The sequence below is a fragment of the Pipistrellus hanaki genome (genome assembly GCF_964339955.1).
Source record: "Pipistrellus hanaki genome assembly, chromosome: 19".
NCBI lineage: Eukaryota > Metazoa > Chordata > Mammalia > Chiroptera > Vespertilionidae > Pipistrellus > Pipistrellus hanaki.
In genome coordinates, this window is record NC_140521.1 from 16736225 (window position 1) to 16761955 (window position 25731).

General features: G+C 50.4%; 2 protein-coding genes across 4 annotated transcripts in view; both read right to left on the reverse strand.

Moving 5' to 3' along the window:
• Positions 1 to 854: 854 nt before the first annotated feature.
• SPATA19 (spermatogenesis associated 19) lies at positions 855 to 7360 on the reverse strand. Its single transcript, XM_084868409.1, has 7 exons — positions 6065 to 7360; positions 5831 to 5887; positions 4989 to 5081; positions 4732 to 4823; positions 3543 to 3620; positions 3205 to 3277; positions 855 to 1031 (listed from the first exon to the last, which is right to left on the reverse strand). Exons 1-6 carry the CDS (start codon positions 6140 to 6142, stop codon positions 3214 to 3216), a joined length of 462 nt encoding a protein of 153 aa, XP_084724535.1. The 5' UTR covers positions 6143 to 7360; the 3' UTR covers positions 855 to 1031; positions 3205 to 3213.
• A 7771-nt stretch (positions 7361 to 15131) lies between these two features.
• IGSF9B (immunoglobulin superfamily member 9B) overlaps positions 15132 to 25731 on the reverse strand; it is a 52293-nt gene continuing 41693 nt past the window's right edge. For 2 of the 3 annotated variants that reach the window (XM_084868256.1, XM_084868255.1), the window contains exon 20: positions 15132 to 21166. In XM_084868256.1, the coding sequence (XP_084724382.1) occupies positions 20958 to 21166 (209 nt within the window). In that variant the 3' untranslated portion in view covers positions 15132 to 20957. The remainder of the gene's footprint in view (positions 21167 to 25731) is intronic. The other variant, XM_084868257.1, reaches the window with a different exon arrangement.

A 25731-nucleotide genomic window follows, 5' to 3' on the forward strand; every position in this document is an offset into this window, starting at 1 on the left:
TATATATATATATATAACCAGAATGACAGAACTATGAGTCACTAGGACATGCATTGTTATGGCCAACCGGCCTGATTGCCCCCCGACCCAACCTCTCACGGCCCCTCCCCCTGGCTGGCCCTGCCCCTGATCAGCTGATCAGGGGCGGGACCAGCTGGCCAACCTCCCTCATCCCCTCCCCCCCTCTAGCCTGGTCCAATGGGCTCCCATGAGGCAGGCCAGACCCCACCTGTGCATGAATTCATGCACTGGGCCTCTCTCTCTCTCTCTCTCTCTCTCTCTCTCTCTCTTTCTCTCTTTCTCTCTCTCTCTCTCTCTCTCTCTCTCTCTCTCTCTCTCTCTCTCTCTCTGTGTGTGTGTGTGTGTGTGTGTGTGTGTTTAAAAGAAATGTTCCAAGTTCTTCAGAAAAAGGGAAAGGCTATAAGTCAGAAACTTGGATCTCCATAAAGAAAGGACGAGTGCTAGGGAAGGCAAAAATAACCCCCTGAGTGAAACATACAAGCCACACTTCCCTGGGGAAATCCCTCCTGTCTCAGTCCACCCCCATTCTCTCCAGCGCGCCCCCTAACCTCCAGGAGCACTCAGCATGGTCTGCTTCCCACAGCGCCATGATGAGCTGTGTTGTGTCTCCCCCAGGCCTGAATGCTGTGTCCCCAGATACAAGCCATGAGGTGCTCAGTGTCTGGGTGAAAGAAAGAAGAATGGAAGGAAGGAAGGAAGGAAGGAAGGAAGGAAGGAAGGAAGGAAGGAAGAAAGAAAGAAAGAAAGAAAGAAAGAAAGAAAGAAAGAAAGAAAGAAAGAAAGAAAGAAAGAAAGAAAGAAAGAAAGGCAAACACTCATACCCGGTGCCAAGGTGGTGGTTAAATAGTGTGTCTCTTTATTAGCAGTTCACTGTGAATACTCTAGTGTTGCCACTGGCACAAGAAAGGGCTCGCCCACTGGACTCTGTCCAGTGTGGTTGCTCCTCAGGTCAAAGAGGAGGTGGACATTCTTCTTACACAGGCTTCCCCTTGGCCCTGAAGGACATCAACCTGGGAAGCAGGGGAAGACCACAGAAAGGATCACCAAAATGATAAAGGGCAAAATGTACCATGGCTCCTCCCTCACAGGGCTGGACACAGAGAGTGGGAAATCCACGTTAGAAACAGGTGGGGGGCGGGGGTGTCAGACGGAGCTGAGATGGAAGCCTGGCTGCTCCAAACTTCCGAAACCCCTGCAAGCACCTCCGATTCTTCCTCTCCGTTGATATTAGCAAACCGCCGGCATGGGGTGAAGCAAAGGCTGAATGCCACATCCTCAAGGCAACCTGCGGAGGTCTGAGGAAACTGAGGCACAGAGCCATAAAGCCACTCGCCATAGTGGAGCTGGGTTGAAACCCAGCATCTGCTTCCAAGACTTGGCTGAACCTCTGCCATCTGCCTCATGGGCATGGACAATACCCACCTCTTAACGTTGTTTTAAATCACATGAGAACTCAGGACTAAGTGCCTTGTGCGGAAGCCGGCATATAGTACGTGCTCAGTAAATGCCGCCTTACATCTCCGTGCTCTTCCTGTAAGCTCATCGGGGTCAGCTGAGTCTAAATGCCTCCTCTACTCTCTCTGCCCACCCCTCTTCTCTCCCTCCACCCTCCCCCACCCCATGACAGCCAGCACAGTCTTTCCCTCCTGGCAGGAGCGCAGTAACCATCTCCTGAATGGATGGTTTTCCACCTTCCAGAGTCACATAAACAGCCTCTGCTGTGACCCCTGCTACCAAAGGCAGGCTAAGAGGCCATGTGACCCAAGTCATGGCCCTACTTAATGGCAGGGCCCAAATCCGTTCATATTCACTCCTGATGCCAGTGCCCTGCGATCCTGAGGTTCAAGATGGGGTCAACAGTGGGCATTGCCTGAGAGCATCAGAAATGCAAACCCACGGGCCTCACCAAAACCTACCACCACATCCCAGGCGGTCCCCAAGCCTGCACACAGGTGAGAAGCCCTGGATTATGACACCAAGGCTAAAAGAGGCAGAGAGGCCAGTCTGAACTTGACTCTAAGTCCTTCCAGAAATCTAATGAGTGATGTCCGAGGAATGGTGGCATGAGAGATCCCCTTGGTCTCTCCCCCTGAGATTTCAACAACTGGAACAGCTGTAACTCAACAAAGGATTCCCCACTCAACACACAGGCCCACCAGAGCGACCCTTGCATTGAAGCTACCATGTGACCTAGCAAATCCCTCTTCTGGATACATTTCCTGAGAAACCCGAGAATGCACATTCACAAAAAACATATGCTTCCCTGTTGTGTTCATTGCAGCCTTACTCATGGTGGCCAAGACATGGAGACAACCAAAGTGTCTTTGACAGATAAAGAAGATGTGGCACATATACACAATGGAATGTTAGCCAGCCATAAGGAAGGATGAAATACTGCCATTTGCGACCCCAACATGGATGGACCTTGAGAATACCGTGCTAAGTGAAATAAGTCAGGCAGGAAAATCAAAGAACCACATGCTTTCACTCACATGTGAGACATAACCCTGAAACTCATGGGCACAGCCATGTGCTGGTTGTCAGAGGGAAGAGGTGGAGAGGTGCTGGGGGGCAGAGGAGGTCTCATATATGGTGATGGAAGATGGTTTGACTTTGAGTGGTAGGCACACAGTGCGACATTGTGTATATAGAAATGGGCACTTGAAACCTATATGATCATACTAACCAATGTCACCTGAATCAATTTCATTTTTAATCTTTTTTTTAAAAAAAAAAAAAAAAAGAAGAAGGAAATGTAGCTGAAACTGGTTTGGCTCAGTGGATAGAGCATTAGCCTATGGACCGAAAGGTCCCAGGTTCGATTCTGGTCTAAGGGCATGTACCTTGGTTGTGGGCACATCCCCAGGAGGGGGTGTGCAGGAGGCAGCTGATCCATGTTTCTCTCTCATTGATTTTTCTCTATCCCTCTTCCTTCCTCTCTGTAAAAAAATCAATAAAATATTTTTTTTTTTTAAAGAATAAGAAGGAAATTTAAGAGAGGGACTGCGGGAGCCTAAGGCAGCTAGTATCTTCTCTCCCACCTGCTCTGGCCCCAAGTGCAGGCCGTCACCAACAGGGAAAGGCTAAGACTGGCTCTCAGGCCCCCCTGCCCGGGGCACTGCCTCCTTCCCTGCCCAGCTTCCCCCTCTTCTCCGCCGGCTCCTCACCTGCCAGCTCTCTCACCTGTTGCTCTCAGCACTCTGAGTAGGAACATGTGTCAAAATCCTGAGATGATTCATCCGAAAGCTGGCATAAACTGCAAGGCACAGAGGAGAGAGGAGCAAGGCAGAGGGGGTAGGGAACACGGCTGAGCCCACCCAGAGAGGATGCCCAGCCCACGGTCCCCAGCACCACATCTGGACCTGGGGGCAGCGCCTTACCAAGAGGCACTCTGCCCAGACCCGCTCCAGGCTCCGCCAGATCTAGGTAGGAGCTGGGGCTAAGAGAAACCATCAGAAACGAGGCCAGCAGCCCACCAGTTCCCAGTTAGGAATACAAATCAGCTTGTCCCAGCAGCTTACCTTTGTCTCACCTGCTCTATTCGTTGCCGCACAACTTCCTGGCTCACCTCGCTGGGCACTTGGAAGATCCGGGTATGGCTGCAACACACCATTCAAAGACGGGGCTGTTTCCGTGTCCTTACCACTGGGCACCACGAGACCGCTGGGGTTGCAGTCGTGTGAAGGATCCGTTTCGACCCCATTGCCATGGACTTTTGAGCTGACCCTTAACCCTTCCAGTACCACGAACTCAAAGGGTTCTTTCCACTCACCAAGGCCCCTAACTTCACTGTCAGCTCTGTGGGATCAGCCACCAGAACAGAAGGGGGTGATGGGGGGGAAGGAGCACATCATTCCAGCCTCGGTGCCTGGAAACTTCCTCTCACCTCCATGCCCCCGAGGCTTCCTTTGGCTTTTGCACGTTAAGAGCTTATGTTCTTGCAGCTCTCTAAGTGCAGCCACTTCTGAACCAATGAAACCAAAAAACTAGCAGAAGTCTGAAATGCACCCAGAAGCATTGAGGAAAGGATGAGCAATCCCTGTGCCCCGACCCCTAACATCCTTTTAAAACCTGGGGATGTGCCAAAACCGGTTTGGCTCAGTGGATAGAACGTCAGCCTGCGGACTGAAGGGTCCCAGGTTTGATTCCAGTCAAGGGCATGTATGTTGGTTGCGGGCACATCCCCGGTGGGGGGTGTGCAGGAGGCAGCTGATCAATGTGTCTAGCTCTCTCTCTAAAAATATTTTTTTATTGATTTTTTACAGAGAGAAAGGGAGAGGGACAGAGAGCCAGAAACATCAATGAGAGAGAAACATCCATCAGCTGCCTCCTGCACACCCCCAATGGGGAGATGCTCGTAACCCAGGTACATGCCCTTGACTGGAATCGAACCTGGGACCCTTCAGTCCGCAGGCCGACACTCTATCCACTGAGCCAAACCGGTTCCAGCTAAAATATATTTTTTTTAAAAAAGCAACAACAACAACAACAAAAACCTGGGGATGCGCTGGGCTTTCCAGGTGGCTAACATACTCCCTGAAGACCCCAAGGGAAGGCCCAGAATGTTCTCGGCCAAAGACACCAAGCTCTCCAGAGGAGAAAGGCCGTGGGCCTATATTAGCCAGGGAGCCCACGGCGGCTGGCGGGCTTGTGCCTTCTGTGCTTCTCCCTCCTCACAGCGGGGCTTAGAGCCAACGAGGGGTGCTTTACCTCCATCTTATGAACTGGATTCTTGTCCTTTCCTCCAGGACATCTTGACTCGGGCTGGTTAACAAATCGTTCTTGGAGAGACGGTGCTTCACCTAGGAAATCCGGGGAGGGTCCACGTGATCTCGGCTCAAGAAGGATTCCGGGAGCCTGGACACGCCCCACCCACTCAGCCCAGATCCTTGGCAATAGGACCTCCCTCCGTCCCCCTCCTCCTCTCCCCAAGCCCCCAGGATGATGCTCTCCAACGCCCCCATTACCACATCTCTGGTCACATGGACACCTTCGCCTTGGATGGGAGGGGAGTTCATGGCCATCTTCTCCTTTATATCCTGGGAAGCCTCTTCTTCAGTCTGGAAGGTGTGTCAAGTCCCCCTCTCAAAGGGTCACATGGTATCTCACCCCGCCCCACCCCAGTTCTTGCTCTTTTTCCTTCTCTTTTTTCCTTCCTCTCCATCACAACACACACATATGCCACACAGCCACACAGCCACGCACACAAGCTCTGTAGCTCACGGTGCCTGCAATGAGCTCGCCTACTGCTACCTCCCCATGGGATCCCAGGGTGTGGGGGGGACTCACTGAGTCCTGGGCCTTGTCCCAAGGTATTCCTGAGACACCCTGGAGCTGGGGCGATATATAGGAAACCCTGAATACAGTGTGCTTGAGAAGGGCTAGTGGTGATTCCAGCGCATCTCTTACAAAGACACAAGCCCCAGCATCCTCTAGGGCAGTGGTCAGCAAACTCATTAGTCAACTGAGCCAAGTATCAACGACACAACGATTGAAATTTCTTTTGAGAGCCAAAAACCGACTTCTGCGCATGGGCCACGAAGTTTCAATCGCACTGTACGTGTGCACCTGCACGTGGTATTTTGTGGAAGAGCCACACTCAAGGGGCCAAAGAGCCGCATGTGGCTCGCGAGCCGCAGTTTGCCAGCCACGGCTCTAGGACATCTGGTGTGTTAGACACAGCTCTAGGCAGGGCCAATGAACTTGAGTTTCCCATTCTAAGGAGAGGGAAGTCCTGATCCCCGCCCCTTACTGAGGCCGGCTCTCTAGAATTGGGGGTACCCTGAATCAGAAAGGGATTTTTACTCACTTTTTTCAACCAGTGTTCTACTACAGACACAGCCTCAGTTTCCACAACTTCAATGTCCTGCAACAAATTGGTAAGTTGATGCGCTCAAAATACCTAGTGATCCAGCCCCTCTCCTCCATTCTTGTCCAGACGTATGCATGGTGAGGTCTTCTCTCTAGGACTGCAGTAGGGGGGCTCCGAAGGGAGAAGATACACGAGAAACGATTCTGCATGGCTACCGCCAACTTCACCTACCGAACTGGTTTTCGGTGGGAAGGGCCACCCTACAGTTTTCCGGGTGAGAATGTACGCAATCCATGTGGTAATGATCATCTTTGGACTTATGCCAGGCCTCCTTCTGGGCTTCCTCTGTCCATTGAAGCAGCCTAAGAACTCTTCTGAAACAAGGAGGTCATTGGAGGGAGGTGCCCACCTGATTGGCTGCCCGATGATGATGTAACAATGCCCTTTATTCTCCAGAGTGAGAGTGGAGATAGAAAAATCATAAAGTAACCTACTTCAATGATGCCATAGCTCAGAAATGGGGAGGTATGGGGAGGGAGGAGGGAAGGGTATAGCCAATATGAGTCTGAGAAAGACACAAGAGGGAAGTTACCAAATGATAGATAGAGATTGTGGGTGGGGCTTATAGCTGGTCACCAGTTTTGACAATGCTGAAGAAGAAAGATATGAATCAAAAAGAATAAATTTGTAACAAAATGACCCAGGCCCTCTAGATATCCATTCAAACAATGCCACTGGCATTTTTTATTCTTATTCTTATATAAAGAGGGGGAAAAGATAATCCAAATTGTGAGATCCTCCCTCCCCCCCAACTGGTGGGCGGAGTTATGGTGTTACAGGCATCTGACATCCCCAAGACATTGAACTACCAATCAGCGTGTGCTGAGTGCCCTGGGGCCTACCCCTTCCTGTTCCGCCATGGGTTCAACCCTTTCCTGTTCCTCCCCTCAAAAGGCTCTTCTCCACTCCCACTGTCGCTGCTCTCCATTTCTGTCTGTGGAGGCAACCCAGTTGGGTCCCTTCTCCTCTCCCCCTTCCTCTAATCCTGATTTCTCTACCTCCGTAATGAGTCCCGCTCATTACTGGGGAATAAACCTTCCTTTAATATGTCTTGATGGACTCCAACTCACTTCCTGCGTCTCATTCTCAAAAACTCCACTACAAGTTGAATAATTCTTCAGGGTAGTTGTGCTTCGTGTGGTGACTTAGAGATCCAGGAAGAATTCCATTTTCTGGTTCCACAGCCTCAAGATGTGATCCTCCATGATTCTCAAAGCAATAACTTAGGACCATTTTTTAAAAATAGAATAAAGTCCCTTAAATAACAATTACGATATGAGACAAGGGCCCCGTGTGACTGCTTTAAAAAAGTAAGACCAGGTTCTGTGAGAAATATGAAGATATTCATGATTGCCTTCTAAGGAACAGGGAAGGTGGGAAGATGTAATAGGAACTAGACAGGATTGAGAACGGAGAGATCATTAAAGCAAAAGGAAGCCAGACAGACAGCCCAGGGCTCTCCTGGTATAACAGCCCCACTCATGGCTTTTAGGGCGTCTTACATGGAGACTTTGCACACCATGGCCGATGTTTTAAATTTGTAGATGGACTTACTTTCATTTTTGTTTGTTTAGCTGGTGGGATCACTGATTTCCTCACTTGGACTAGAGACTTTCAATGGGAATGCTATATTTTGGTATTTGCCCTTCACCTAAAGACCAACTACAATGGAAAATAAGCACAGTAGGGGTTGATAACCAGAGTATTTCGGAGACAGAACAGAGGAAGAAGGGATGTAAGACAGGAGGAAGATGATGTGGTAAGGGGAGGGAAAGTGTGTGAGGCAGGTAGTTAGATCACCAAAATCAACCTGGAAAGGACCGGGTGAGGCTGGGTGCCTGCTAAGCCCTTCTGTGAGAGAGGTGGGATTCGACTGCAGGGAGTCACTGAGTCACTGGATCCTGGGTGTGAAATGTGGTCCAGAGTCGACTTGTTGGAGACACATTTAGACAAAATGGTATTAAACCAAAAAAAAAAAAAAAAAGACTTTGTCACATAATTGTAGTCAGTCTATCTTCTGGTTCTTAATAGTTTAGGATATTGTTAAAAAAAAAGAAAAAAAATCCAGTTAAAAACATATGCATTCGTCCTAGCCAGTTTGGCCTATTGGCTAGAGAGTCAGCCTGTGGACTGAAGGGTCCCTGGTTCCATTCCAGTCAAGAGCATGGACCTCAGCCCTGACCGGTTTGGCTCAGTGGATAGAGCGTCAGCCTGCGGACTGAAGGGTCCCAGGTTTGATTCCGGTCAAGGGCATGTACCTTAGTTGCGGGCACATCCCCAGTAGGGGGTGTGCAGGAGGCAGCTGATCGATGTTTCTTTCTTATTGATCTTTCTAACCCTCTATCCCTCTCCCTTCCTCTCTGTAAAAATATCAATAAAATATATTATAAAAAAAAGAAAAAAAAAAAAAGAACATGGACCTCAGATGCAGGCTTCTCCCTGGCCTGGGTCCTGATCAGGGTGTGTGCCAGAGGCAACCAATTGACGTGTTTCTCTCACATTGATATTTCTCTCTGTCTTTCCCCCTCTTTCACTCTCTCTAAAAATCAATGGAAAAAATACCCTCGGGTGAAGATTTTTTTTTTTTTAAAGTGCATTTGACATGAGCATAAGCAATTCCCCTTCCAGTTTATGCTCAGGTGCTGTCCTCAGAGAGGCCCACCCTGAGAGCTAAATGTTCAGCTGCAACTGAGATCCTCCCTTTGCACATCGGGGCCCCTCATCCTGCTCCGTGAATCCCCAAAGAATGCCACACAGCATTCTACGTGACTCTCTTATGGCATGACATGTTCACTGCTGGTCCCTTCCCACCAGCACGCGAGCCCGGGAGAAACAAGAACCTGGACTATTTCGTTCCCTGTTGGGTCCCAAGTGTCTGGGACAGCGGACTAATACGTCCTAGTGCCCTCGGTACACATCTGCTTAGTGAACGAGAAGGCGTTCCTTAACTCCTTTCAGGATCATGTTAGACTGCCACTTCAAAATGGGTTCATTAGGGAGACCTAGGCCACAGGTGACATTAACCAACACCAGTAGATTCTCCTGGGAACAAATAAACATTGGAAACACACTTTTTTTTTTTTTTTTTTTTGCAAATGTTTATTTATAGCAAAATACAAAACATTTCTGCAGCAGACTAATGTTACATGAGAAGCAGTTAAATACTAAACTTTTTCTTGTAATCCGTTTAACTGGCAACACTTTCCAAGCACACCTTCAGGGGCTTACACATCTGCTCATGCGATGCGCCTCTTTTTACTTTTCTTTTTTGTTTGCTCATGTATGTGTTTGCTTGTTTTCTTTTTAACTTGCTATATGAACATGCAGTGTTACTGGCAATGAGTTGGTTAGTAGCCGGCAAGCCTGAAAATACCAGCGAGTGGAGCCTGGCATGGCTGCCCGAGCCATGGCGACCCGAGTCACGGCAATTGGAGCCACAACAGCCTGAGCCATGGCAACCCGAGTCCCAACAGCCCGAGCCAAGCAGCCGAAGACTCATCCTCTCCCTAAGTGAGTTAGAGGCGTCACTCAGTTTTTAACTGGCGAGAGACTAAGGTCAAAGGACTCACTGTCCTTGGTAGCCAGGGAAGGCAATATTGTTCAGGGCCTCAGAGCAGGCGTGGCTCAGGGGTCCTCTGCAGTCGGGTCTTCTTTGTTGATCAGGAAGAGGGGGAGGACCACCCATCAGAGCCCACCTAGAGGGGCAGCAGCTAGAACAGGCCCAGACCCAGGTTGAGAGGTCAGGGGCTACGGAAGGAGGTACCCCCTGTCCCAAGAAAGCCAGCAAGAGCGGAGGAGAGGGTTCTGCCTGTCCTGACAGTCTGTGACTTGGTGGCTGGAGGAGCCTGCCTCCTGGACAGGCCCTTTGTAAATGCTTAGGGTTTGTAGACTTTGAGGAAAAAGCACCTAGTGGAGAGTGTAGCTTTTCCATATACACACCTCCATTTCCTGACAGCAAGGAGAGGGGTGTAGATAAGACACAGGCCATTGCCATGACCACCCCACTCCCAGAGTGAGCCTGGGCCTCCCTCTCAGGCCCCCGGGGAGAGCATTCACTTTGGCATGCGCACCTGTATGCACCCCACACACGTGTGTACACACACACACACTCACACACATGCCAGCCCTCGCACATGCACACACACAAACACAAATGCCTGGTTTCCTTTCAGAGTCTACTTGGGAAGCAGAATGGTCCCACCTTCACCATCATCCTCTGCTCCAAAGGGTCCCTTTGGCCACAGGTCCCCAAGACCCAGCCCCAGGCTTGGCACTCGCTGGCATTCCCAGGCTTTGGAGAAGGTGGTGACAGAGCAGGGAGCTCACCAGAGACAGGTTATACAGAGTGTAGAACATGTTCACATAAGGCTTTGGTACAGCACCGTTTGAATGTTCTTAAGAGTTTGATTTCTAAGTTGTCACGTAGAAGAAAAAAAAGCTTACTGAAAAAATAGTGTCTTTTATTTACTTTTCAGTTACATACCTGAAGTTCAAATAGTAAGCCTCGAGATGCCATTCAAGTTCACACTCAAAGGTGTTTCCGTGTGCAGCTGTACAATCTGTTGGTTTGTCTTTCATCGTTAACCAAAGTCAGCCAACCAATACCATGAAGTCAGCTGCCCATGATCACCGACTTTAACCAGTCCATACATACAGAAAAGAGAAAACACAAAAGCAGCCCCACCCAGCCTCCCTTCCCAAACCCCGGGGAAAATGGGGGGAGGGGATCAAATAAAAAATAAAAAAAACACAGCGAAGTTTAAGGAACCAGTGGAGCAGAGGAGGTTCAGTCCAGCTGGCCTCTTCAGGAACAGCACCATAAAGCACCCTAGCGCGGTGATGTAATACTCGACATTCAAGGAATGGAAACGAGTCTGAGGGGTCTTCCGGAGACCTGGCATGGATGGGGGCTGACCCCCAAAGGAAGTTGAAGGAGGAAATAAGAGAGTCCGAAATGAGAGCAAGAACTCCCGAGACGAAACTGATTAAGTCGTATCCAGACTCATTAGAAAAGAAGAAGGAATGCAAGAGGCATCTAGAGGTATGGACTCTTTAAGAGGTCTCGAGGAGGCAGCCTCAGAAGCCCCTCCCCACCACCCACACTGCCTGGTCACCCCCCTCGGCGTGCCAACAGAGCACAGGGTGAAACGGGGGAGTGCAATGCCGACAAAATTGCCTCCAGCTGTGCAATGGAAGAATTCCGTCCAGGATGATACATTTCTCCTGGGACAAGAGGAAAAGTTGAAGATAAAAAGAACCAGACGTCACTGGCAGGAAACAGGATGTGGTCCCTTCCAGTCGGTGGCTATGGAGAAGGAGCACCTGGAGGAAGCACAGCCCGTCTGTGCCCTCCATCCCCGGCCCCACCACAGATGGTAGTTCGGAAATGAAATCCCACGAGACGTTAAGATTTTTTTGAGATTGATGTCTACGACTTGGTAAATGGAGCTTTAAACTGCTATTCTCTACTAAGGTAACACTTCAGCCTAACGTTTCAGCAATGGAGATCATTACAGAAGGGACCCCCTCTCCCGGGCCCTGGGCACTGTACACAGGAGACACCCCACACCCCAATGTCATGGCCAAGTCTCATGGCCAAGTGCACTGTGTAGACCTCCTCTTCCCCTTTGTTCTATTATCCTGTCCACGGTGGCTCAACCTAACATCGCCAGCAAACAGAAGTGGAGCGACCCAGCAAAAAGCCAAAGAGCAATGAACACACCCCTTTTTCCCAAGCTACTGGTAGATGTAAAGGAGAGAAGGATGGGGCCCACACTGATCCTTGTGTGAGCAATTCCCAGTGGGAAGAGTAGGGTAGGTAGGGTGGAGCTTGCAACCTCTGTCCCATACAGCAGACAGAGGTTGCCAAATTGAAACAATTCCACTACATGGAAGCCAGGGAATATAGCGCGGGCACAAGGAACAGCTCGTGTTCCTGGAAGAGGCTGTGAGGCTCAAAGGCATAATCAGAGCACCCGTTCCACCAACCTATCTATTAACTTGGAGGTTCAAAGACAGGAAGTTTTGTTGACTCCAGATCCCATCAGATCTCAATCCATTTATGCCTTTAGGAAAGATTGGCTCTTCAGAGAAACCGTATATCTTTGCTGGGCAATATATCTTTCCTCTCCAAAGTCTACCTTTCCACCATCCTGACTGGGTGTGGCCAGGAGTATGGAAAAGGCAGAGGTTAAGAATTACATCCCCTCCGAGCTCCAGAATGTCAAGGTAGGGGCTATGTCTCTTGTCTTCACTTTTGCTTGCATAACTGAAGAGCCCAACTGGAGGCTGTTGTATGGGATGGGATGTGTGCAGGTCAATGACTCCTGATCTCATACACCTGGTGGCCACTGGAGTGTCTACGGATTGAGCCTTGGACTTAATGTAGACAGGAGTTGAGTTTAGAACAACAGGAGACCTAGTGGAGGGACTAACCTTCGGACGGGCCTGTCGTGCTGAAGTAATTTATTCTACTAGTTGCATGTGCACTGGATGTGGGACAGGGTGTGTAGAGCAACTCAGGAGGATGGCTCGAGAACAGGAAATGGAAGACTCCTTTGTGTGGGGGGAGGGGCTGCAAGCCAGGAAGGGGAACAGAATGTGTCACTTATTCTCTTGCTCAACCTCCCTACAAATTCTTACAACAAACATGTGGCTGTCTGTCCCTCTGGCCTCCAGAGAAGACTGTGGGAAACAACCACCTCTGAGGACAGACACACAGCCACACAGGCCCAGTACTGGAGTCCTTCCAGTACTCACCAACAAAGCTCACTTCTCCTTCAGTGTCCTTGGGAACTGGGGATGTTCTGAGCAGGTAATTCAGGGATCCAAGGACAGGGCCTGAGGGAAGGGCAGTGACCCTTAAGGTCTACATTATGGAGGCAGAAGGGTCAGGAGTCAGACTCAAGTTCCACCCTACTCTTCCCATAATACCCCAAAATGTTAAGAGTCCCATGGCTGTGGCATCTGGGTCTTCTAATGACCAAACTCCACGAGACAAGAGCTCTTGGGCAGCTGCCATGTCGGTTGGGGAAGAGGGATTCTATTGCCTTTTAGTTGACAAGCTGATGAGAGTAGAGAGACTAATCTAGAAGTTTCTCTTAGCTGCCTGCACTACCTGGCCCTGCACCAGCTCCAAACACATGGCCCTCAGGTCCTGGCGAGTCAGAAGAAAGAGCCAGCACCAGGGGACCACTGCCATGGCTGCAAGGCATGTGGCTCTCGCAGCAAATGCAAGGTCTTGAATTCTCAGAGAGGCATCCTTCAGGGGACACAACGTTTCCCGGTCTAATACAAGTGAGCTCCTGCTCCCCAGAATCCCCAGTTCTGAGTCAAGTTCTTCCGTACACTTTCCACTTCCCTAAGTCCCAGGCCAGGTGCCAGAAGGAGCTTCCACCTGGCTCCCTCCTCCCCGTCATGCCCCACGTCCTTCTCTCACTCCTCATCCTCCCCTGAGTGTCCCAGGACTGACCCATCACCCCATCTCCAATGCCATCTTATTTTCCAAATAAAGTACTAACAGGGAAGGGGGGTGGAGAAAGCATATATAGTATATTTATACTAGCTATCACATTTACACTGGTTCCAAGAAACTGCAGCGAGAACAAGCAGGAAATTCTTTTCAGAGACAGTCCATGCAGTCAGCCTCGCAAAGCTATCTTGAGATGCCTCCCGCCTGCCACCACACCCTCCAGGAGCACCTGAGTCAGGACAGGTACTGCGAGCCCCTGAGCTGGATCCCTTCGGAGGAACTGAGTACCAACCCACAGCATCATGGGGGCCAAGGCGACTCTCCAAGCTCACCATAGTAAGTCCCTGTGCCAACGGTTTCCGGCCACTGTGTCCCCATCCCAGTGACAAGCACCCTGTGGGTCCTGGGTTAAGGGGCCATCCGATCCAGTCGCTCCCACAACCTCCAGCTCACTTGTCCTTTCTGCAAGCGGACTGTGTTGCTGTTTTCAGATTTGTCATATATACACATTTCCATCAGAAATACCCAAGCAACTCTGAACAGAGCGTCTTAAAGGAAAAGGCAGAGGGGAAGGATGGGGAAGGGGGGAGGGGGCACCAAGGCATGAGCTAGTATCCTGCTCCAAACATCTCTAAGCACAGGTACAAAAATAAAGCGAACTATGACTTCATATAGATATATAGATATATAGATAAGCTAGCTAGATAGACTGTATATAGGTTTCCTCTCTATGTATATATGTGTGCTGAGGGCACCAGGCCCCACTCCTCTGGCCCAGTTCCGTCTCCTGCCCTCCCATTCCCCAGCCCCAGATGTCTCCCGTGCCTGAAGCCTCCCACTCATGACTATTGCACCCACCCACCCTTACCTAAGTCCCCTCCCCCCGTCTCCTTAAAATAGAACAAATTCTATGTATATATTTATATATTTTATATACAATTTCCATAAAAAATACACTGAAGGTGGTATAGTACTAACTGCACCCTCCTACCAGAACAGAAGTTGCCTACTAGAGAAAAGGTCAACCAGAAAGAGGCCCAAGGCTCCTCAGGTGAACTAGTGTGTCCCTACAAATCTCTTCACACACATACACACACACACAGCACACCACAAACACACACCACAAATACCCACACGCCACACACAAACATACATCACACACAAGATACACTCACCACAAACACACCACACACACACATACACACACACCACACGCACCACAAACACACCACCACACGCATACATGCACGCACATGCACACTTGCATGTGCATGCATTCTCACACACATACTCTTACTTCCTGAGCCCAGGAAAGGAGCACAGACTAGACACCTGGCTGGGAGCTGAAGCTCACACTGAGAATCTGGGAACGCCGGAGGGACAGGTGAGACAGTCCCTTCTCTGGCCTAGCCAGGACACAGTCTACTCATGACTGACCTTTGGTTGATGGCCGTAGGCAATTTATAAAGAGCCATTGATAGAATGATGGGCAATTTCCCTTCCAAGGACTGCAACGTGACCACGTGAAGGTCCATTCGCCTCCACTTGAAACAAGGTTTCAGATACCCTCACCTAGAGGAAGCAAAAAGGCCCTCCATCCTCATGACCAATATGAGGAGAGCTGGCATTTGTCCCTTCCGTCTACGTATGTGAACACCCCACACATGGCCCAAAAGCATGCTTGTGGTATTTCTAAGGCTGAAAATGTGACTCCCCCCTCCCCAGCCCAACCTCTCTCCCCTCCCAGACTCCCTTCCCCACCCCGCCATCTCCCCAGCATAAACCATGCACAAGGTCAAGATCCCTGGAGCCATAAATAAGTGGGGGAGGAAGGAAAGGGAACCTAATTGGTGTGTTTATGGGGTGTGGAGGGGCAGACCCTGCCCCGGCTCCTAAAATAAGTCCAGGAAACCCAGCACCAGGGACAGGGAGAGCGTGTTTCCCTGACAGCCATGCCTGTTACCATCTCCTGGGATGGGAAAGGCAGAACCAGAGACCAGGGGCAGGGACTGAAAACGTGTTCCACTCTAATCCTCCGCCCTAGCTCTCCCGGCCAGGGCTCCTAAGCTGACAACTGTGTCATCGGTTCTCTTCAGAAACCCCCAACGACCACGACAGACCCACACGGAAGAGAAAACCCACGTGACTTCCACTGTTGGTTGCGGTTCTAACCAAAGCCTTTAGCAATCAAGATACTCGGGACTCTTCCTCCTCAAGGCATGGCCAGCTATGAAGAGTCATTGCTCTCATTCTTCCTGTTCCCTTATCCTACCCAGAAACCCTCGGAGTCTCAAGACAAGACTCCTCTCTGGGGGCCTGTGGATCAGACTCACTTATGAGGAATTATTCCATCAGCTTCAAATAAGGTCATGAAAACACTTCTGCCCTCTCAGCCGCCCAGCAAACAAAACAGCGGGCGGGGATGTGTTATTTGCTCCTGAAAGACATATTTGGAAAGCATAGTCGGGGAGGCCCAGAATAAAACCCTGGACCAGTGTGGCCTTGCTCCCAGTCAGAGGGAGGGGTCGTGACAGACACCCCTAACCAGACGATAAAGAACTGCAGGGATGTTGAAGTCCAATCCGGGCTCTGAGTGTTGGCACCCCGACTTCTTCTAAAGAAGAGATGTGTCAATCTGCCTCCTGATCTGCAAGGAGGCAGAGCTGGGGACATCCAAGAGGACAGAGGCATCTGCTCTGGTCTTAGCCTAAATCTCTCCTCTCCTGCATCAACCAGAAAGGGGGGTGGGGGTGGGGAGGTTTAACCTATCGACGGAAGAGAAAGGGGGGAACAACCTCTAGGTAGCAAGCCTCTGGTCTGAAGGCGGTCTCCGCCCCTCAGAAAGGAAGGGCAGTCCATGCAAAGGCCAAGCCCTGACCCCTAGTCTCCATCACCACCGACGGTGCCTCGGGAACACTTTGAGGCCCTGGGAGAGGAGGGGAGGCCCCCTGCCACTTTGGCGGATGAGAAGGAACCCACGGAGCTCACAAGCTTCCACCTGCCAGAGCTGTGACACCCTGGGAGTCTCAAACAAGGCTCCTCTCCGGAGCCTGAGGACCCCCGTAACAAACAGATCAAGTTGAAAGACATCAGAACACTGTGGCCTTGTTTGCTTTGAGCACTTAGTGTTAGAGGCAAATTCTAGAAGCAAGGAAGCCCAGCTCAGAAGCTAGACCTCTTCCAAGACCCAATCTGGGCCTAGGTGGCAAGACCCCAGCCGCACAGTCTGTGGGCAATAACAGGATCACTCTCCCATATCTGCCCCCCCCCCCCAAGTGAGCTTCACTGCCACACCCTCTCACCCCAGGGCATCACTCCTCTTCCTTCTCCTGAGATGACCTCCAACCGGTACGAAATACCCTTAGAGGCAGCTAAGTTATCATGGAAAGAGCAGGGGTAGCCTTGATGTCCCCCAGCTTTGGTCCCACTGTCTTATCCCAGGATCCCCACTTTCTACTCCGTGACCGACCCACCTCTTCACTCCCCTTCCACCCTCACAGACACCTGGCACGAGAACATGACCTCCTCCCGCTGCCCCAGCTTGCTAACTCCACTTCCTGCAGAGCCACCCCATCGGTCATTGCATTCATTCTCGACCTGGACATTAGCACCTTTCCTGGGCCCTCTCCCCAAAGCAGCAAGCGCAGCTCTGGAGGCTCCAGGCCTCCAGCCTGCGGCGCCTCCTTCCTTTATTCTGGACAAGACAGGATGGCAGGGCTGGGCCGAGAAGTTGGGGAGACCCTGCACCCTTCCCAGAGGGAGCCGCTCCTTCCCTCTGCTCCCAGCAGCCCCTGTGACGGCCGAAGCTCCTCTCATGCAAGCAAAGCAAGCCCCAGGTTAACCGAGAGCGTCTTCTCTTCTGTTTCCCTGCGTGACCCTAAAAGTACGTCATGTACAATTCTCCCCCACTCACTCCGAGCCTCCCAAAGCTTTTTCTAACAAAACCAGAAGCAGCAGCTCCAGTCACCCATGCCCCCGGCCGGCCCAGGATCCTAATCCTGGGCTGGCAGTGTCCCTGCTCCGGAAGTCTGTTTCTCCCCTGAAGCTACTGTTTTGTCAACCTAGGGGAAAATAAATAAAGAAAAACCTGCTCGGGGAATTCTACCTCTTCATCTCACCCAGTTTCCACTGCATGACAAGGACCCAGGAAGACCGCTGACATCAGTTCCACCCGCAAACGTTCAGGTCCCAAACACAAGCCCGGAGGGCATGACGGAGGTCCATGGTTTCTCACCCTGTTCCACCCCCGCCGCCCCAGGAACAGGATGAGGGGGACACAGGCCTCTTCGGAGGGGGACAGGGACCCTGCCAGACCTGGGGATGAAGCAGCTTTCCTGCTGAGAAAGTAGAGCTCAAAAGGCCCCTCACATGCCCCCTGGCCCCTCACAGAGAGCTCCAGGGGGCAGGCTGGGCAGGACCCCACTTCTCCTGGACTCCCCTTCTCCTTTTGGCCCATTTTCTTTCCCCAAACCATGGTGGCAACGGCGGGTCCCCCACGTGCTTGACAAGCTCCTTCTCAAAGCACCTGACCCTGTTCCTGGCCCACGAAACCCCCTGAGCCTGGCACAGCCAAGGCGGCCAGTCAGGATGCAAAGTGGAGGGGCGGGCCGAAGCCGAGACCCAGGAATCGGTCTTTGTCTGAGCTCCTTCGGGCAAGGCTGCCGGGCCGCGAACGGGGAAGGTTGGAAGACATTTGCTCTCCCACACGGTGGAGCGTGAAAGCCCTAGGAAGCTGAACTGGGCTCACTGCAATGGTTCAGGGACAGAGGACAGAGGACATGTGGTCCTTAGAAATGGCTGCCCCCCATCATGCACAATCTCACACAGGCACTCCCCCACCCCACCCCAGCACTTGAATGTGTGCCATCCCGGGGACATAGGTGCTGCATTCCGGCACTTCCCATCACAGTCCTTGCAGGAGGTACTGGAATCAGCTTCTGGGGTTAAGAAGGCCCCTGGCCTTCAAAGACACTGTCACTGAAGGAAGCGCTCTTGGGAGGAGAAATGAACCCGTGGCCACTCGGAGAGGGTGGCCTGTGTCCTTCCCTCGCCCTTGGCAACCGCTGCCACCCAGTGGTCAGCCACACTGCTCCCATCTTGGGCCTGCTGTGTTGGAGGTGAGGGCATGGCCAGAGGAAGGGAAAAAGGATTCAGCACCTTGGTCAGCGCTGGTGACACTCAAGGTGGTGGGGTCCCCCTGGAAAGCACAGCCATAGCCCCATAGCCCGCCGCACCTCAGCTCCGACTTTGGCTCTCCATCCGGTATGAAACCCCCAAAAAAGGCAAAGCTTCCCCCCTCATCTTCTCCTTTTGGAACCGTAAGGGCCCAGAATTCCAACTCAGGGCTGAGAAAGTCTGATCTAATTCATCCTGAAGACCCCACATCCCTGACATCCCACATCGGTGTGGAAGCAGAGACAGGTCGTGAGCACAGATGGAGGCGCCGGATGCAGAGCGAGGCCCCGTGCCCAGCAGACGTGTCCGTGACTGCTGATGGACTCGTGGCAGAGGCAGCGCTGCCCCGGATGGAAGACTGCCACCACCCCCAGCTCCCGTTGGCTGGGGCCGAGGGCCGGTGGGAACGTGGAGTTGGATGTCCAGAGAAGTGTAACATTAGCCAGAAGGCCCAGGGTCCACCCCAGGGCGTGGGCCCAGCCCCGGCGATGAGGCCATTGACAGACAAGGGCCAGACACCGCCCCTTTCTGCCTCTTGCATGGTGCGTTGCATTCAGAAACCAACTGTGCTGCGCCTGGGATGGCAGACCCGCGGTGGAACCGGTCCCCACGAGAGAAAGGAAGCACCGGGTCTGGGTGGCGGAGGGCCCAGCCTTGGCAGGGAAGCGCCCGGCAGGAGCAGCCTCCTGCTCTCGGAGGCCCCGCCGGCCTCAGGCACGGGGCTGGGCCCCTGGCAGCCGCCTCCAGTGCTTGGACTTGGCCAATGTGTGAGCAGCTGACTGAGGAGAGGTAGATGTCCCCAAACCCAGCAGGACAGCAGCACCAAGGAGAGACTTCAAGGAACCTGACGGCCACCTGGATCCGGGCAGCCAGCAGGGCGGCTCCCACACCGGAGGGAAGAGAAACCAGATACGCCCGTCCCCCTCGGACTCTGCCCTGTGCCTGGACAGTGCCATCATCTGACTGGAGAGAGGAGGAGAGGGGCGGGGGGAGATGGATGCATCTTTAGGTGTTTTAAGATGACCTCACAGAAGCGTCTGGTGCTAACAGTTGAACTAGGACAAGATTTGGGCAGAGCGCCCCTTCTACTTTCATTCCATGCCTCAGCCAGTTCCACTTAAACAGAACCAGGGGGAGAAAGGGGGTCCAGAGCACTCCCAGAACCCCCAGGCATCCTAGCTTTGTCTGATCCGGTCCGCCCACGCGGGGCCCACAGGGTGGAGGGGGTCCCCTCCCCTCCCCCGGCAGAGAAGAGTCTGCAGGCAGCACGTGGAGCGCAGGGAGAGGAGCCGCCGGCGGGCTCCCTGCACGTGGCAATTAATCAATCTGGGAAATTAGCTCCCACAAAAGGAAAGGAAGAACCCAGTCAGCGGCTCTGGATCAGCGCTCCGAGGGCGCCGAGCCGGAGGCGGGCTATGAATAGAGCAGCGGCGGCGAGGTGTGCGGCGCAGACGGCTCTGGAACGGAGGCCCCTGGGCCCCCAGGCTCCCGCCGGCCTGGGCTGGCCCTGAAGGGGCTGATGGGTGATGGTGCAGCAGGTGGGCTCCTCGGCCCTGCTGCTAAGAAGCTTCCACTCCTGAGCCCAACAGTGGAAGGAAGATGCCAGCCCGGCCCTTTGCCTACCACCCTTTCTTCACCCAGGAACCAAGAGATTGAGGCTTGTGTTCCGTTCTGGGGCGACGCGTGGCTGCACCCCCAGAGCGGGCAGCTGGAAATCAACGGCAAGCCCCATTTCTGCTCTGGGCGGGAGAAGGTGGGGAGTCCAATGGTGGGTTTGGCTGAGAAGGCGTGACCCCCGTTTCAGGGAGGAAAATCCCTGAGACGGAGGTCAGGACGCCCACCCAGCTCTCTGCAGTCCCGCTCGCCGAGCTTCCTCCTCGATCACTGACCACGGAAAGGAACAGCACTTTGCTTCAATGTACATCTATATACACAGAGAGAAGCCCACACACTACAAACCTATGATTTGCACCTATGTCTATATATATATGCAGCGCTTGGGAGGACTTAAAAAACCGAAGCAGAAGCCGAGAGCAGTACGAGCCATCGCTTTCCTCCTCACTCGCAAAGATCTTTGAAGAGGTGAGAGAAACCCTCGGCGTGAAGAGGGGGGTGGTGGGCGGACTCAGGCATCCCGCCCTGTCCCCGGTCCACGTCCTGATCTCCACTCACCACCGGAGGGTCTGCTAGGCCCCATGTCCTACAGACGAGGCCAGCGGGCCAGGTGCGGAGGAGACCCCGCTCTGCCCGGTGATGAAGGGGCAGAAGCAGAACAGTGTGAGCAGCCCTCGGGAGTACCGGCCAGGACTGGGAGAGGGGTGGGGGGTATGGGTCTGAGGCCCCGGCACCCAGCACGGCTCACCCCGCCCTGGCCCTCGGCCCGCCCTCTCACTCCAGGAGCACTTCAGAGTGGTGTCGTCACAGCAGGGTGGCATGGCCGGGGTCGTCATGGTCCACGCTGTTGAGGATGGCCGTCTGGTCTTCCGGAAGCTGGCGATGGCACAAGTCTGAGAGGCGGGCAAAGGGGTCCGGCCGGGAGTGTCTCTTCTTCTTCCGGAGGCAGACAGCTTCGTCGGGCCACAGGACCTGAGAGTTTGGAAGCTGCTGAGCGTGGGAGGCAGGACCGTCTAGGGAGGTGGGCCGGGTGCACAGAAAAGGCAGAAAGAAGAGAGTGGGTGAAAAGGAAGACCTCGCTCACACATACCTCGCTCACCTGCCAGGACACATATTCCGGGCTTCGGTCTTAAACAAAGGGGTCGCTCAGTATACGGGGGACCAGGGCAGAGAGAGCAGAAAAACTACCTTCCTCGCTCCAGAGAGACTTGACTGGGAGGCCCATCCCACAGAAGCCACACCATGGCTGCTCCCCTCCGGCTCCCCAGAGCCAAAGAAGCAGGTGGATCTAGCCAATCCATAGTTCTATTCTATCTTTTATTTCATCTTGAATATACTTATAGACTAAAAATTGAACATATTTTATAGACTGTTTCTCTTTTTTTCTTTTGATTAAAGAAATACTGCCCTGGCCAGGTGGCTCAGCTGGTTGGAGGCTCATCCCAAACACCAAAAGGTTGCAGGTTCTGTCCCAGTCAGGGCAAAGTGCAGGGCTGGTCCCCTGTCTCCTTCTCTCTCTTTTCTTCTCTTTTTTCCTCCCTCCCTCTCTCAAAATTATCAATGAAAAAACCCCTATCCCTAGGTAGCGATTTTTCTAAAAGGAACATTCACATGTCTTTCTGATGCCACCTGAGTACCAGGCACCATTCTAGGTGCTGGGCTTGGAACTTAACACGTTTGTTTTCATCTGCCCACCCCCGACCCCTTCCCTTCAAGCAACGGTGGGTTTTACAGGAGAGCTCAGGTGCGTGCATAGTCGGGCCTGGTCCTTCCAGGGCCATGCCTCTGCCTCTTGGCCCTGCTGGGGAGAGAGATCAAGCCCTTGTTTTCCGGAAGATTACATTCTAATGCAGGAGTGAGGAAGCCAGACAAACTGTAAGACTTGAAAACTACAGAAATAAAAAGGTTCAGACACTGCTACCAAAAAAAAAGACAAACCAGGGTCATGAGAAGCAAATGACTGAGACATTGCTGCTCTGACAGAGAGACTGTCATGAGCCTTGCAAAGACCCGGGGCAAAGTGTTCCCAATAGAGGGATGTCACGTGGGAAAGCTCTGAGTTAGGAGCACACGGTACGTGTTCCAGAGACAGAAAAAAGGCCTTGCAGCTCACGCCGAGTGAGCAGAGAAAGCAAGGCAGGGCATTCTAAGAAGTTCTTTTCTTTGATATATTATTGTTAATTTCAGAGAGGAAGGGAGAGGGAGAGAGAGATGGAAACATCAATGGAGAGAGAGAATCATGGATTGGCTGCCTCCTGCATGCCCCTCCTTCCCCCACTGGGGATCAAGCCCACAACCCGGGCATATGCCCTTGACCAGAATTAAATCCGGGACCCTTCAGTCGCAGGCTGATACTCTATCCACTGAGCCAAACCAGCTAGGGCAAGAAGTTCTAAATCTGTCCTGGTTTCAGTGGGAAGCTTCTGGAAAGTTTGAATCAGAAGTATGCATACGTATGTGTGTGTGTGTGTGTGTGTGTGTGTGTGAGAGAGAGTGTATGTGTGTGTGTGTGTGTGTGTATGTGTGAGTATGCACATGCCCAGGACTAAAGGAGAATATGTGGTTCCATTTTGTAAAGGTCACTTTGGTGGCTGTGTATACAATAGACTATAAAAGGAGCCGGGATGGAGGCAGGAGGACCGGGAGGAGGCGCTTGCCATAGTTAAGGTGAGGGAGGATGTAGTTTTAGAAGCTGAGACAGGAAATAAGTGGGGTCAGATTCAGGATACGTTCTAAATGCTGAGCCAACAGACCTTCCCGATGGATTGGATGTAAGGTGTAAGAGCAAGAGAAGAATCGTGGTCGAGGGCTCTGAGTGACTGGGTTGGTAGCAGTGCTATTTATGAAACTGGGGAGGAACTGAGAAAGATTTGAAGAGGATAATCGATAACTCTATTCTGGGCATTATAAAGGCTTATAAACTATCCAAATGCAGCTTCAGCAGGCAAGTAGAAATATGAGACGAGCTCATGGAATAGGCCTGGGTTAAAGACATCTTTGAGAGTTTTTAATATATAAAGGAACAGGACCACTATAAGAGAACGTGGACATCTGAAATGCCTTTTTTATTTAAAATAAAAATGTATCTAATATATATATATATATATATATATATATATATATATATATATATACATACATACACACACACACATACACACACACACACACATATATGATAGATACATACATACTAGGTGTACCGATTAATAATGCAGATTTTTTTCAATAGATGAAGTTACACATAATGTTGATATATATGCGAATTGATATGTATGCTATTTTATTGTATTGGCAGCAAGCTTCAAAACTTCATATGTCAAATTTGCTGAAGGTATTAACATTATAGATATTTTTATGCTTAAAAATGTTGAATTTCGTGCCAAAAAAAAGAGCATTTGTGGGAAGTTTTAATTCATTACTTTATTTTGAAGAAAAGTGCTGCTGGAAGCATTCATATACTTCGGGAAGCTTATGGTGAACATGCTCCATCTCAAGATACTTGTGAATGCTGGTTTAAACACTTTAAAACTAATGATTTCGATGTGAAAGACAAAGAAAGTGCAGGTCAACCAAAAAAGTTTGAAGACCAACAACTACAAGCATTATTGGATGAAGATGTGTGTCAAACTCAAAAACAACTTGCAGAAAGATTAAATGTTGCTGAGCAAGAAATTTTCGATCATTTACAAGCAATGGAACAGATTTTAAAGGAAGGAAAATGGGTGCCACATCAACTGAGCGAAAGACCAATGGAAAACCGAAAAATCATCAATAAGATGTTGCTTCAACGGCACAAAAGAAAGTCTTTTTTGCATCGAGCTGTGACTGGCGATGAAAAGTGGATTTATTTTGAGAATCCTAAACACACAAAATCATGGGTTGCTCCAGGTCAACCATCAACATCAATAGCAAGGCCAAATCACTTCAGAAAGAAGACAAAGTTCTATGTTTGGTGGGATCAAGAAGGTGTGGCATAGTATGAACTTCTAAAACCAGGTGAAACGGTTAATACTGATCACTACCGACAATAAATAATCAATTTGAACCACGCTTTGATCATAAAACGACCAGAATGGGCCAGAAGACATGGTAAAGTAATTTTGCTTAATGATAACGCACCATCACACACTTCAAAACCAGTTAAAGACACATTAAAAGATCTTGCCTGGGAAGTATTAACCCACCCGCTGTATTCACCAGACCTTGCTTCTTCAGATGACCACTTGTTCCGATCGATGGCACACGCACTTTCTAAGCAGCATTTTAAAACATACAAGTGGAAAATTGGGTCTCTGAATGGTCTGCCTCGAAAGAAGAAAAGTTCTATTGGGAAGGTATCCACAAGTTACCCGAAAGATGGGGGAAATGTGTAGCTAGCGATGGACATTATTTTGAATAAAGCACTTTGATGTTTCTCTTGAAATCATTGTGTTTTCTTTGGATTACAAAATCCACATTATTAACTGGTTAAAATGTTTTTTTAAATATATTTTTGTTGATTTCCATTATTAAATAATGGAAAATAATAACGGAAATCACCAAAAATATATATAAATAATGGAAAATAATAATGGAAATCAACAAAAATATATATAAATAATGGAATAATGGAAATCAACAAAAATATATATAAATAATGGAAAATAATAATGGAAATCAACAAAAATATATATAAATAATGGAATAATGGAAATCAACAAAAATATATATAAATAATGGAAAATAATAATGGAAATCAACAAAAATTTATTTAAAAAAACATTTTAACCAGTTAATAATGTGGATTTTGTAATCCAAAGAAAACACAATGATTTCAAGAGAAACATCAAAAGTGCTTTATTCAAAGTAATGTCCATCGCTAGCTACACATTTCCCCCATCTTTCGGGTAACTTGTGGATACGTTCCCAATAGAACTTTTCTTCTTTTGAGGCAGACCATTCAGAGACCCAATTTTCCACTTCTTCATACGTTTTGAAGTGCTGCTCAGAAAGTGCGTGTGCTATCGATCGAAACAAGTGGTCATCTGAAGGAGCAATACAACAAAATAGCATACATATCAAAGTGCATATATATCAACATCTGTGTAACTCCATCTACTGAAAAAATCCGCATTATTAACTGGTACACCAGATAGATGATAGATAGATAGATAGATAGATAGATAGATAGAGGTCTTAGGCTGAAATGAGCTTATAGGAATTGAAAATTCAGCTTTGGGGTCCAATTTCCCACCAAAACTCCAAAAACGTCATTTTTTTCTTTTTCTACCTCAGTCCTCCCTCCTATAAACTAAAAAAACAAAAGCACCACCCAAAGGTTAAGTGAGAAATAAGTGCTCCCATTCCCCCCACGATCCAAGGGGCCTCTGGGTAACACTTCCCTACAACCCAGTCTCTAGAGAAAGTTCCTCTACAGCAGCCAATCCAGGTTTATAAGAACCTGTTCAGCAGTTTCCTCTGACATCCTGTCACATCCCTAAAACCGCTGATACAAAGAGAGTATGGGGGAATATTGAGGAATTCTCTACATCTGAAAAGGGCTGACCTGGTTTTACACTCGCTGAGCAGCCACCTA